General features: G+C 43.3%; 1 protein-coding gene across 2 annotated transcripts; it reads right to left on the bottom strand.

Moving 5' to 3' along the window:
- Positions 1–471: 471 nt before the first annotated feature.
- On the bottom strand, positions 472–12178 carry LOC124474720 (X-linked retinitis pigmentosa GTPase regulator-like). Of its 2 annotated transcripts, XM_047031114.1 has the most exons (16): positions 12033–12178; positions 11666–11791; positions 11322–11414; positions 10374–10436; positions 10108–10266; positions 9796–9945; positions 9502–9660; positions 9253–9408; positions 8954–9078; positions 8488–8673; positions 8010–8163; positions 7617–7714; positions 7244–7303; positions 2756–2939; positions 2483–2595; positions 472–1899 (listed from the first exon to the last, which is right to left on the bottom strand). In XM_047031114.1, the coding sequence occupies exons 1-16, from the start codon at positions 12061–12063 to the stop codon at positions 1687–1689; spliced, it is 2070 nt and encodes a 689-aa protein (XP_046887070.1). In that variant the 5' UTR covers positions 12064–12178; the 3' UTR covers positions 472–1686. The 2 variants fall into 2 exon arrangements, with proteins under 2 accessions (XP_046887070.1, XP_046887071.1); XM_047031115.1 differs by lacking the exons at positions 472–1899; positions 2483–2595; positions 2756–2939 and adding an exon at positions 2953–4886.
- Between the last annotated feature and the right edge of the window lie 1524 nt (positions 12179–13702).

The raw sequence follows: 13702 nt of genomic DNA, 5'->3' as shown, positions 1-13702 counted from the left end.
CCCTCTGATTAAACACTGCCCCCCCCCCCCCCCCCCCCCAGTAAAATTTGTCTAGAACCGCCACTGCACCGGCTCACCTTGCTAAAATGTAAAACCCCTTTGAAAACCCCAAATCTATATCTAGGCTACTATGGCTACCCAAAGCAAAAGCGAGAACTCGGCTTAAAGTCCTTGAGTCTGTGAGGGTGGACATTGGGAATGGGCATTTTCATCGTCGTCACATACAGCGGTTGTGTAGCCTAGTGGACAGGTACAGGTAGCCCATCCCTTCCAATGTTTGAGGAAGACCTACAAATACTCACACCTTTTTACCAGAAAGCTAAAATGTGAAAATAATAATTACAATTGTAAGTATGAGGGGGTGGGATGAAACAGAAAGTGGCTAACTTAGTTACACTTTCAGTTGTATCCAGCAGGTAAGGCCTATAGTATAAAATTGAGTCTAGACTAGAGAATAACAATAACACACAATTACATTCCCACAATAATATTTAATTTCAAAATATCACTGTAATCTTCCAGAAAGGTTTCATTGAAAGTGCAAGTGTGCTACATGGATATTCAGTGTTGCATTTTGGAATCTTAGTAGCAATGTAATATTTGTCCCCTTCCCCAAACAGTAGGACAATCTTGGTCAGATTGAGGTCCTGAAGCAGTGCTTGGTGCTACGGTGGATTTTTGCCTTGCGGGCTGTACAATCATGACCCAGAAAACACAAGACTGTACCTACTCAACCTACCCCATCACCCTATAACACAGGGAATCCAACAAATAAATGACTAACCCAAATTGTTTTGACAGTCCTTGGAAGTGTTGGGCAAGTGCCACTTTGCTGGTGAGTTGTTTCTATTTTAGAGAAAGGCGAAAACATACCACATTTTTTATGAATGATTTGTAACCACAACCCCACTTGCTTTATATAATAAAGACTATTGTACCCTTATATTCACAGATAAAATATATCAAACACAAAAAAAAGAGTATCACACATTGTACACGTCAAACATAGCAAATACATGTATAAATACAATATCTAATCATAAAAAGGTTTCCTAAAGTGTTAGACAGCAGTAGAAAAGGTACAGGAACTGTTATGGTGTACAGCTATAGTGCACTCCTTTTTAACGTCAACTCCATGGACTCCAGAGATTTGTAGAAAAATAACCACACAGCCATTTTCAAGTCACTAAGGCAATCATTTGTGCAAGAATGGCATTGTGCAGAGCTACCCGTTGTATTTGAAATGAGTTGGACAGTTTCTCAGACACTGCGGACCGTGCCAGTCCTGGCGGTTCAGAGCTCTTTAAAGAGTTACGATTATTTCCTTTGTCCCAGGAACCCAGTCGTATCATTCTAAAATCAACAGATTGACAGTGCACTTTTCTGTTATTGCATTACAAAAGGAGATAGGTGACCTTATTTCTGGGTATCCTGTGATGTATGTATTTTGTCCATCCACTAAAGTTCAACCAATTATTTCTATGCAAAATAAATATTTTCTGTCGCTGAACCAAAATCATCGTCCTTTTTATTGTGATAGTGGCCGTTATTATTGTTGTTGTCTTGAGTAAAAGTTTTGTGAGCTTGTCTGATGACTGTCGACATATACCCACTGACTACCCCTGATACGAATGACGCAAACCAATATGTGAGGTCAACCTTCCTTCATTCCCCCAGTGAGTTGGGTCACAATATGGTGCAGGTGGCAGAATGGGCACTTTTGGTGGCAGGGGTCTGAGCTTGTTGCTGACCCCCATTGGTACCAGAGTCTTTGCTCTCCAGGGCTCGTGAGGTCCCCTCGGCAGGCTGCTCTCCCCCCACCAGGCCCTCTTTTGAGGCTGCGTCTCTCTCAGCCATCTGCTTGGCCTTGGTGGAGGATAATCTCTTAAACAGTGACAGCTGAGGAGAGTAAGAGGACAGTGATGACTTGGCAACAGAATTCAGTTTACTAAACATAACTGCTAAAAAGTAACTTGAGCTCCCTGCAGGAAATGTTCGCAATTTAGGATGGATTCACTGTACATGATAATCTGAAAACCCACAACATACCATTGTGTTATTCTGCATTACTGTATGCGTTTTGGGATATTTGTTTTAGTCAACATTATGACTTGCATATTGGTCATTAGTTACCTATAACATGATACATGAGTCTTGGCTATCGGGGCATAATTGGTGGGCATGCAGTGTAGAGTTTAATCAAAAGGATGAATGGACCGTGCTGTTACAAGGGTGCCCATATGCATATTGTTACGTATTTAACTATTCTCTTTATGTCCGAGCCATATGGTCATAAACTCTACCTTGCACATTTTCATTCTTGCTTGATTTGAATACACCCCTTCCACACTCCTAACCTAATCCACCTACACCTACCATATATATCATATAATACAAACAATCAAGAAATATAAGTAATAATCATGTTGTTATCTATTTATTTACTAATGCAGTCCTTAATTCTGTGTGACGTAAAATCTACCTTTTTGTTGGTTGCTGGCTGGCTCTTTAATGTGTCACATGTTCCATTCATTGGTGCGAATATTGGCTCAGTCATCTTTTCAGTCTCCAACCTGGACTCACCAAAGTTGTTAGCTGGCAACAAAAAACATATAGTATAGTTAAAGAATCCTCCAATACCACAACATTGGGGGAGGAGGGGTTAGAGGGGGCTTCAGGTTGCTGGCAGCCTTTTCTAGAACCTTTCTGATGGGGGGGGGGGGGGGCATTGCACAGGCGAAAGGTTTAAACTTACCTGTCTTTTCACAAACTGGAAGAGTCTCTTCTTTCACCTGTTCTGGTTTTGGTATTTCGGATGACTGGTCTGTCTCCACCTCCTCTGCATCGTTTCCCTCCTCTACTTCATCCTCCTCCTCTTCCTCCTCGGCTTCTTCTTCTTCTACAACTTCATCTCCTCTTCCAGCTTCAGATCTTAAATCCTGTCAGTGGAAACAGGGTTTGGAGAAAAACAAGAGTATGAGGGCGGAAAGAATGAACAAAATGCATCAATATATAAGGACTCAACAAATGAACATAAAAGGTCTGAAGTATATAATGAAAATGTAATGTTCTTGTCATGGAACTGTAAGCAATCATTCTGAAGAATGCCACTGCGCCCATTTCATTTACACTATACGTTTGATGTACTCAAACCTCTAACATGCCATTCAGGTTACTAGCTACAAGATAACATCAAGTTTATATCACAAATATATCTATAGAGATCAATTACAAAGAAAATATCTTTTGTGACACTTTGTTACATCGCCCTTTGACCTTTAACACATTCTTTGATCCTTTAACACGTGCATTTTAGTGCTAAAATGAGAATCAAAATGCATTGAAGTGAGAATTGTAATAACAAGCCCAAACTCTGGACAAACAACCAGTTGTTTCTCAATTCTATCCCGATCATGTGAAAGTTGGGGGTTCATCATAAGGCAGCATGAGAGTTCCAATGAGCATTTTGATTCTATTTTGTAGCAGAACACACTATGTCAAAAAGTCCAAGGGGTGGGAAAATGTAAGTTTCACTGTAGAAAACACAAACACAAGGGAAAGAGTTCTAGGAGCGGGTCACTACACCAGTCACAGGAGGGGTGGCTATCACTAGGGGATGAAGCCTTTTAGGAAATTGAATGGGGACCCCACCTGAAGTAGATCACTCAAATACCTTTGATGCAAACTGGTGTGTTTCCACAATTAGTTAGTAATTCATAAAGATTCCTGTAGAAACTACATATATTGAAATATGGAAAGATTTGAAATTTGATACTTTGGCACCATTGTGTCTACATATTTATTAGACAATTTGAACCATGAAAAAAAGTGAATATCAAACTATTCTTACTACAAAGCACACACCATTGACCAAGACCATTAGTAAATAAAACCATTGTGATTGAGAAACCAGCTGATTCTAAACTTAGCAGGAATCGCTCATTCAAATGCAATGTTACAATTGTTACAGGAATTACTTGGTGTGAGGCAGAGGGATTGCTAAGTACACACAAACCACATTGTACAGTAGTAACATTAGCACAACAGTGACTTGAGTGGACTGTATGCTTCGTCAAGCTTCTGCATTTGGGGATGATTCTTTTTAGCTGCCATATGAATATGATATAAATACATTTCATTGTATTGGTAAGGCAATGAGAAAAAGACAACGAAAATGTTCTGACAGGCAGACAGAAAGTATTGAGTTTGGATCAATAAATCAGATAAAAGATTAAAAAACATTGAACTAAGAATAATCGATCCACTGGTGTTTAAGTTTATCCTGAGACATGATGGTCTGGTTCAGATCATTTTAGGTTGAGGTATTGTGGTAAAACATCCTCCCAGAACTGCTGGGAATCATGAGATGTCTTAGCAGGCTGGCCCTTACCAGTAGGCTTCAGTTTGGTTTTAGCTTGAGACCTGACAGCTTTGGCATCAGAGGACTTGTCTCGTAGATTTTCTTTGCTTTTCTTTCCGACATCGGCTTTTTTTTTCTTCCTTCTGTCATCTTCTTCCTCTTCCTCTTCTGCTTCCTCTTCATTTTCATCTTCTTCCTCTGCCTCCTCTTCTTCGTCTGCCTCACTTTCCATGACTTCCTCTTCCTCCTCCGCCTTCTCACTCTCATTTTCCTCCTCTTGCTCCTCCTCTCGACTTTCTTCCTCAGCTATCTGGCTGGTCTCCTCTTCTCCCTCGCCCTCATCCATGTCACTTTCTACCTCTTCCTTTTCCTCTTCGTCCTCGCCTTCTTCGCTTGCACTGCTCTCCGCCTCCTCCTCCTCACCTTCCTCCTTCTCACCTTCCTCCTCCTCCTCACCTTCCTCCTCCTCCTCACCTTCCTCCTCTGTTTCATTATGTACCTCACTCTCATCTTCCTCCTCTGCAGACTTGTCAGACTCACTCGTATCTTCCCCTTCCTCACTCTCCACCTCTTGCTCAGAAGACTCACTATCGTCTTCCTCACTGTCTTTTTCTTCCTCCTCAGAAGAATCTACAGAATCACTCTTCTCCTCCTCTTCCCCACTTTCTACCTCCTCTTCCCCACTTTCAACCTCCCCTTCCCCACTCTCTAACTCCGCTTCCTCGCTCTCCACCTCTTCTTGCTCAGAAGACTCACTATCATCTTCCTCACTCTCTCTTTCTTCCTCCTCAGAAGACTTGACAGAATCACTCTTCTCCTCCTCCTCCCCCCCCACACTCTCAACTTCATTTTCGTCCTCCTCTTCTTCATCGCGCTCCTCCTCAGAGTCAGATTCTTCCTTCATGCTCTCTGTCTCCCTTTCTGATGTCCCTCCACTTTCCTCCTCTTCCTCACTCTCTGACATGGCTGCACTCTCATCCTCCTCCTCACTCTCTCCCCTCCCATCGCTATTCTTTCCCTCGTCTTCCGACGACCCACTAATCCCTTCATCCTCTTGCTCCTCCTCCATGGAGCTATCCTCCCTTTCCTCCAACTCTGACTGACTTTCCCCTCCACGCTCTGTCCCTGTCCCACTTTTGCCTTCCTCTCCTTCGCTACCTTCTCTTTCCGATATCCATCCATCCTCATCCTCTCGCAGCAACGGCTCACATTCCTGACTATCTGTGAGCCTAGCGACAAATTCGCTTTCGTGTCCGTCCGTACTTTCTGCACTAGTTCCGACCCCTCCCTCGCTGTCATCTCCAGTGCGTCCACTCTCCTTCTTCACGGGTGTACTATCGGCGCTTCGCTGGGACTCGTCCGAGGTCTCCTCCTCCTCCCCTCCACTACTTTTTTCCTGCTCTTCTCCCTTGTCTGGAAGATCCACGTTGGAGCTTCTCTCCTCTGTCACCTGCTCCGGGGAACCAGGTGTTATACTGATGCGACCAGCAGTCCTCTTGCCCAATTTAGAGTTTTCAGAGTCCAGTGAGTCACTCGCGGAGCTTCGGGCGTTGCCCGACAAACTTGGGTCCTTGACTTTCAGAGCCTGTGGGCTATAACAGGCTGACTCACTTCTTGGTGGTGAGCCAAAAGGGATAACGTCAGCCACAGCTCTCACCATTCTCAGAGAGCCCTCGAGACCTGGGTCTGATACTAGAGAGGTCACCTGGGTGAGGAGGTTGTGCTGTGTACTGTGCTTAGGCATGTGTTCAGATTGTTGGTCGTCCTTAGAGTTGATCGGTTTTGAGATCTGTGCTTTTGCATTTCTCTCATTTTTGGTTTTCTTGAGACCGTCAGTTACCAAGTGAGGTTTGTGTGGTTTAGCTGTTGCACCCACAGTGCCCTCTGAGAGCACATGAGGGGGCTTAAGGTTGCCGGCAGCCTTTTCTAGAACCTTTCTGACTGGTGCACTCTTTATATCTCCATGTTGTCTCCTTACCATAACAGCTTTACTTTTCTCCTTGGACTTGACTTGTTCTACATTTGACTTTTTTATAGATTTGGGGTTGACCTCTACAAGTGCCTTGGTGACCTTGACACTTTGACCTCTGGATCCTACACGCTGCATTTGCTTCGGCTTGTAGTCAGCAACGGGTTTCCCTTTCACACAACCTCCTTTCTCCTCAACCTTAATGACCTTGCTTTTCCCCTCCCTAGATGCCACATGAGGACGCGGTTTCGACTTGGCCTTACTGACGTCCCCTACACTGACGGCCTGGGAGCTGGCGGAGGCAGCCTTCGTTTCTGTGGGGTTGATGGCCTGCAGAGCCATGATGAGGTTCTCCTTGCCCCTGCTCTGAGGTGCCCATGGCCGAGAGCTCTTGTGGCGAGGACTCTGTGCCTGAAAAGAATGAGCACTGGGAGTTCGGAGCATCTCTGTGGGCAGTGCCTTTCGCTGGGTGAGCTCCGCCCTCTTAGGGGACGGAGAGGGTTTGGGGGCGTACTCCTCTGCTGGGAGTTGGGCTTCTTTACTCTTTTCTCGTTCCCCACCCCTCTTTTCCTCCACCTCGCCATCATTAACATGCCTTCTTGCAAGCTTACCCTTCCTCTATCCCGGCACCAGAAAGCATGAGATGGAAAAAGGGACAGCGTTAGAAGAAGGAAAAAAAGAACGAGTCAAACCATGCAGAGACGGGAGAGGGCAGAACTGGATGGTAACAAGAGAAAAGGTCAAACAATGGTACATAGTGAAAGATGTGTCCACACATAAAAGCAGAGGTTTGACCAGCATGATGTGAATGGGAGATGATGCTCTGAATTCTTAGTTTAACTTGGTTTAGTATTTGCCATTAAGGCAATTTCTAGCTTCTCTAGTGTTATAAAGATCTAGAATCTTTTTCTTACCTTCTGAACAGGAGACAATGTCAGTGTCTTGTCACTGGGGTCCATTTTAATCACGTGAGTCTGAACGAAACATAACTTTAGTAAAAAAATGAATTCTCCCCCCTAAGTTCAATTGTGAGTAGTGAGTAGTTTTGAGTATGGGATAAAAGTACACTAAAGTGAAAAATCTTTAGAATTATGACTAATTGAAGGATATAACTAAGTGTATCATTGCCAATTAAATCTAGTAAATACGAACTGAAAATTTTAAACAATTTGATTTATAGAAAAAATTGTATTACAGTCATTCTAGGTGGAATTGGTGACATAGTTTGGTAATGAAAATACCAACTGCTCATGTGTTTTCTCAAAGCGCCAGTGAGCTAACACTCACCATGTTTAAGAAGTCAGTTGTGTCTCCCAAGTCTTTGACGCTAACGTTGTCTGTTAGGTTGTCCACAGGACAGTCTCCCTCCTTTGCATTTCTCCGCTCTTACCCAAGAGTTACACAAACACAGATGATTTAAAATCCTTAATCTTTTAAATAATTCAATTTTAGACAGCCACTATTGGCAAACATTTGGTGGAGTTCACATTTGGAATAGCAGATCAGGGCAGACAATGCCGATTACAATTATGCTACAGTTGACACAACAGACCGTCGGTTACAGTTGACACATATCAACAAGTGGTACTGGTCTGGACAGTGATGTTGACTTATTGGAAACCTTAGAAAGCTCCTTGGTGAAGAGTGAGGGAGAGACATAGTGAGATGTTCTGTAGGTACCCTTCTGGTTTGAGCCCGTGCTCCTGTGTTGGTGAATGTCGTTGTGCACCTTTCTGTTGGCCAGCTGGCTGGACACTAACAGGGGGTTGAGGTGGCCGGATGTCAGGCTGGGCAGGGTGTGGAACATGGAGCCAAACTGCTCGGGCGAGCGCTCCTGGGAAAAGGACACAAGCTCTCAGACCTGCTGTGGGGAACACAAAATGTCACCTGACCAAACCAAGCTGTAAGTATAGAATAAAGGGATGTTAATCCTGTTTGTTGGCGTTCTCAACTCTCAGAGGCCCACTTGTGGACAACCTGATAGCTACTGCTATAAGGGACCCAAAATGACTGGATTTATCAAAGTGAAAAAAATACAACTACCATGAAGACCACATGTACAGTTACACAAGGCCATATTTGAAATTAAAATGTCTACAACCAAATGCATCACTGGTCTGACTCAGTGCCTACTGGGCCCCTCTGTGCAAGTACCTACCCTCTCTCGCCTCCTGACCCTAGCAGAAAGACTCCTGGTGAGGCTGGTGGATGTGTCTCCTAGCAGCTCTGTGTAAGACTTCTCCAGGTAGTTCTCTGTCACGTCATCCTCCTCCATGATCACCTCCCCACAGCTCTTGTCCCTGTACCTGGCCAGCACCAGCATATGACAGCCACCGCAGGTCACCTGGAAAACACACGTGCATGGGAAGTCACACAGGCGTGAGTGATCGTCGTCTGCCGGTCAGGAGACACTCCTTCATGACAACAATTTAGGTAAAAGGAGGAGATGTTTGAATCGTTTTTTTTTTTTTGTTACGGCCAAAGAAGAAGGCACTTTTCAGCAATGACTTTGGATGAACAGTAGATCTCCATTTTCACTTATGTATGACATGATCCTAGGGTTGGGTTTAAAATGTTATAAAAATATATATAATATCGTAAGTAGTCTTCTTTTAAACCCATACCGCTTTGACATTGTACTTGAGGAAGCGCGAACACAAAGTGGGTTTGAACTGATTGGTGAAATTCTCTTCTCCAAGGCCCAGCTTCCCGTGTCTTCCATCCCCAAACGTGTACAGGAGGCCACTGTCTGAGACCATGAGAACCACAGGTCAATCACACTGCAACACAGCCACATCGCCCACACAACGCACAAGTACGGTCATGCCATCGACTCAAATATAGAGCGCCCATAATATAGAGCGACGGCGGCCGGTGCGTGTGTCGTTTCTTGGCTCGTGGGAGTTGAAAGGTGATGGCTAACCTGTGATCACCGCCGTGTGGTTCTCCCCACACATGATGTGTTGGACGCGCCCCTTCCTGAAGTGCTCAAGAGCTCTGGGAAGCCGCGCCTCAAAGATAAATGTTCCGTGGCCCAGCTGGCCAAATTGGCCCAGGCCAAACGTGTACACATCCTCCTCTGTGGGGAAACCAGGAGAAAAAAGGTCTCAATGTCAATACATCCCGGAAAAGATTTTAAAGGTATCACATTTAGTTTTGCCGGCTTGGCTACCTGTCAGTGCCACGGTGTGTCCACCTCCACATGCCACTTTAATGACTGGCTGTGTGATGCCCCTGACTAGCTGGGGGAGACGGTGACCAGACAGCTGGTCAGTGGTAAGCCCCAGTTTTCCACTGTCGCGCTCACCAAACGTGAACAGCCCACCATCCACTGAAAAAAGGGAGCGAAAAATGATGTTGTTTTCATTTACCCTCCAGTCAACTAGTTTTGGCGCAATGTTTTCCTTGGCTAATGAGTCAGATGTGTGTGGACTAAGTAGCAGACGAAGAAGCGAATGAAACTCACCCGTGACAAAGGCTGAATGGTAGTAACCACAAGCCACCCAGGATACGGCATAGCCCACTGTGACTTCCTGGGGGGTGGTGACATTGCTCTCCTTACCCAGGCCAATCTGGCCCTCAGCATTATCTCCCCACATGAACAACTTCCCACTCTCTATGAAAAGGGGGTAAATGAATAAACTACTTTCAATTCTCAAAGAGCCTTATGGGTTGGAATAGCAATCGATATTGGTTTAACAGTGAAGAAATACTACTGCTTTATGTTTTAAAAGCATTACAAGTGAATGGTTACTAGGCCAGTACAAAGGGGTCTTACCAGTCAGAGCAGCCGATGTGTTTGAGCCAGCAGCAAGCATTTTGATTGGTCCGTGTGTGTTTAAGAAGTTTACCAGCTGAAAGGCAGTCCTCTCTTCATTGTCCCCCAGGCCTAACTGACCCTCATTGTTTCCGCCAGAGGTATAAACATGTCCCCGAGCTATGGAAACACACATGCATGCTCACGCTTCAACTTCTTGAGAAGTAAAAGCAACAAGATTTCATCCAGGTTATTCTTTGAAAAGGTTATATACATCAAGGACTTACATGTATAAACAATGGTGTGGTTTCTCCCACAGGCCACCAGCCTCACCTTTTCAGCCTTCAAAGCTTTGAAGGACAAAAAAAAAAAAACATATTTGAAACACTGATGGAGGGTTACAACTAAGCATTTGGAGTGTGGACGGCTTTGTGAACCATTGTCTGCTGCAATAACTACTAGTGTTTCCACTACGACATCCCGTCCTCCTAAAAGAATGTCAAAATATTTAAAAAACGGACGCGCGAGATAAAGCTGTTTTCACACATAGCCTGCACAGGTAATTCTGTTCTTGCTCGTAAATTCAATTAATTTGCGACCAAATTTCATGCAACGTTATTTACACCTAATCGCCTGTCGAATACACTTGAGATCCAATGAAAGTAACTATATTAGAGCGAATTCGCCTAGTTTGCTCCTCGCGAGCGGCTCCGTGTTATGGTACTAGTAATAGCATTTACTTTCATGTATACTGTGATAGCTGTGTTATGCTAGCTGGTTTCGTTCTGACTAGCAATATACTGACATTGCTCGTCACAAATGATATAAAGGCATACAATATATTTGCTTCTCTTGCTATGGGCTACCTGTTTGCGCTGACAGGTATCTAAAACTGATGTATCATTCCATTGAAAATGAATGTGTGGCAAAAGTTTGGTCTACCGCCCAACCGGAAAAAAAATCCTGAGGAAAACAATTGTATATTATCGTATCATACTTCAGCTATATTTCACTTCAGATGGTGTAGCCTAATTTGATTGTGTAGCCTACACATAATCATCATCTTGCGATATTGCTCCATAGCCCATCGCTTTGCCTTGTGCTCGGAAGATTAAACTAGATTGTGGACCCCTCGAGATGTCTTATCTGGTACTTAAATAGTTAACTGCATCACCAATTGTGAAGCACTACACATTGCTTTGAACCAGATAGTGAAGAATTATAGTCAGACAAACCTTTCACGCAAGTGGGCTTGTTCACGGACGTCTTTGATCCCAAACCAAGCTGACCCCAGTTATTACTGCCAAACATGAAAAGCTTTCCATTTTCTGTTGGAAAAAATATGACACTTTTTTTCAATATGACAATTCTTCAAAGTAGCCAAGATAGTGGTTGAGTCACAAGCTATTTCAGCTATTTCACTGCTTTCACGTGCCTGGCCCTTTTGGGGCAATGAAAACTAAAGGTTAATTTGCTTTAGAGGAAACGTCATTGCTTACCATCAGGTGTGTAAAATATTAATATTTCTACATTGTATAAATGCAGTTAGTTGAAGGATCAGTCTTTCTACTATCCTTACCTGTAAGCAATGCTGTGTGTTCATCTCCACAAGCAATTTCTAGGGGTGTGTCATTTTTCAGCCAAAATTTACTGGGAATGTTGTCTGCAAATTTGCTTTTTCCGAAGGTAAAGACTGCTCCCGACTCTGAAACGCCATATAAGAAACAAGGTTACATCTAGCTAGACTAAAGACTTTGTGTTGTCTTGTGTTATCTAACCTATATGGTAACGTTTGGTTTGTTATCATGGAAACAGGGATAGCTAGATAGCAAGCGTAATTCATAAACCATCGGTACTGTAACTTTGAATTTAGGCAGCAGTGTAACTTTAGCTTGGTACTGTAGCTGGCAAGTTGTAATGTGTGTTGGAATTCTGTAATTTATTACCAGGTATATCGTCCACCGCCTCCCCGGCCATAGTTGTAGTAGTAATCCTAATCGGATCTGTCAACACTATTATCTAGCTACTGTAGCTAGACAGCAAGGATAGCTGGATCATTGTGTTGGCAACTGTTGTTCGGGTACTCTGAGTAATCTTCTTCTTTTAATTTAATTGGCGGATCGCAGCCAATTTAAAAGAGCAGACACCGCCATCTACTGTGCAGGAGTGTGTAGTCAGTCACGGCCTGACACCTTAACCCGAAGCTTCTAAATTAATTTACAATACCCAAATTTTGATTCTGACTTCCTTGGTGACCTCTCCGTCGGGCCAGATACCTTTGAACTGTGATATAATAATCATACCAAGGCTTTGTGAATGACTGGTAGAAGTTGTGGAGGAGATAAAGAATTTTTAATCTGTTGTGTTCCAGGTCAGCAGGTGTATGTTTTTCACCCCTTGTTATATTTAAGTCCAAGCTGTAGCAGGGGAGATCGTTGCATGATCACTTGTTTCAGGAGCACATCAAAATGACTCTCACACCCACTGTTACTCATGACATCTATTCTACATATGAACACTATTTTATTACACTTCTTCCTGGTCAGCTGAGTTGTCTCTGGATCAGGTTCATCATGGTCTCCCGAACTCTGATCTAAGCCCTCAACTGGAGCTTTAGACTGGCTCTCTGGCTTTACCTGCTGGTCAAGCACATCTGAAGGATACTGGGGCGTTTCAGAAATGTCTGTTAAACGATTGTTTCACTTTACTGCTACTAGAATGAATAATTCAATGAATGGGACAGATGATCACCTGTTTGCACAACATAATGAAACCCACTGACACATGAGCTATATTTCAGAGGAAAGAGAATGGTTGTTGTTATTATTTAGGATATTTTTTTTCTCTATTACCTCTGTTTTATTAATTTTTTCTCAAGTAAAGAATAATAAAATAAACAACATTTGGCAAATGATTTAATGACAATAAAAAATAAATTAAAAAAAGTTATTCCCCAAATTAATGAAAATGGGAATTAATTGTCCTCCCTGATAACCGTACGTTTGAACTATTTATTCGTATTAGTTTGGTTTTTCTGCTTATAAAATATCTATGGGTTCATCACTATCTCATTACTATATTATATTAATTTGATTATGGTACTCTTATTCAGGAAAACGGCTTTACTTTTGGATATTTTTACTCTAATACTATGAAGAGATTGATTTTCTGAGTACAAATATAAAACCAACAAAAGTAACAAAACACAAATCGAGAAAAAGAAAAAATAGAAACCCTCGCTCTAACCTCATCAATTATTTACAGCATAGAAAACTGTGGATCAGCGTGAACTCACGCGCAGCTACAACAACCGATTTTGTAATACAACGTCCAACACAGTTTACATTTAGTCATTTAGCACATGCTCTTATCCGGAGCGACTTACCGCATGTACAGGGTCATTCCCTCCCCCCCCGAGGCAAGTAGGGTGAAATGCCTTGCCCAAGGACACAACCTAATTTGGCACGGCCAGGAATTGATCTGGCAACCTTCACATTACTAGCCCGGTTCCGTAACCGCTCAGCCATCTGATGCCCGTTCGTCCAGTTGGTCAAAACCAGTTCCAAAAGTGATCAGCTCAGGTCCAAATGGTCGGCAAATCGCTCCAATGTAGACA

Source organism: Hypomesus transpacificus, chromosome 12 (genome assembly GCF_021917145.1).
Source record: "Hypomesus transpacificus isolate Combined female chromosome 12, fHypTra1, whole genome shotgun sequence".
NCBI classification, from domain to species: domain Eukaryota; kingdom Metazoa; phylum Chordata; class Actinopteri; order Osmeriformes; family Osmeridae; genus Hypomesus; species Hypomesus transpacificus.
Note: the sequence above shows the minus strand (reverse complement) of the source record. Positions and strands in the feature narration are given on the sequence as shown.

What these genes read in the sequence shown, in the direction of transcription:
- LOC124474720 (XM_047031115.1), bottom strand. Translation starts at nt 12,063, where the DNA reads ATGGCCGGGGAGGCGGTGGACGATATACCTG. An exon ending in CCACACCATTGTTTATACAT is followed by an intron (nt 10,267 to 10,373) that starts GTAAGTCCTTGA and finishes GTGTTTCCATAG; the next exon opens with CTCGGGGACATGTTTATACC. An exon ending in CACATCGGCTGCTCTGACTG is followed by an intron (nt 9,946 to 10,107) that starts GTAAGACCCCTT and finishes CCCTTTTCATAG; the next exon opens with AGAGTGGGAAGTTGTTCATG.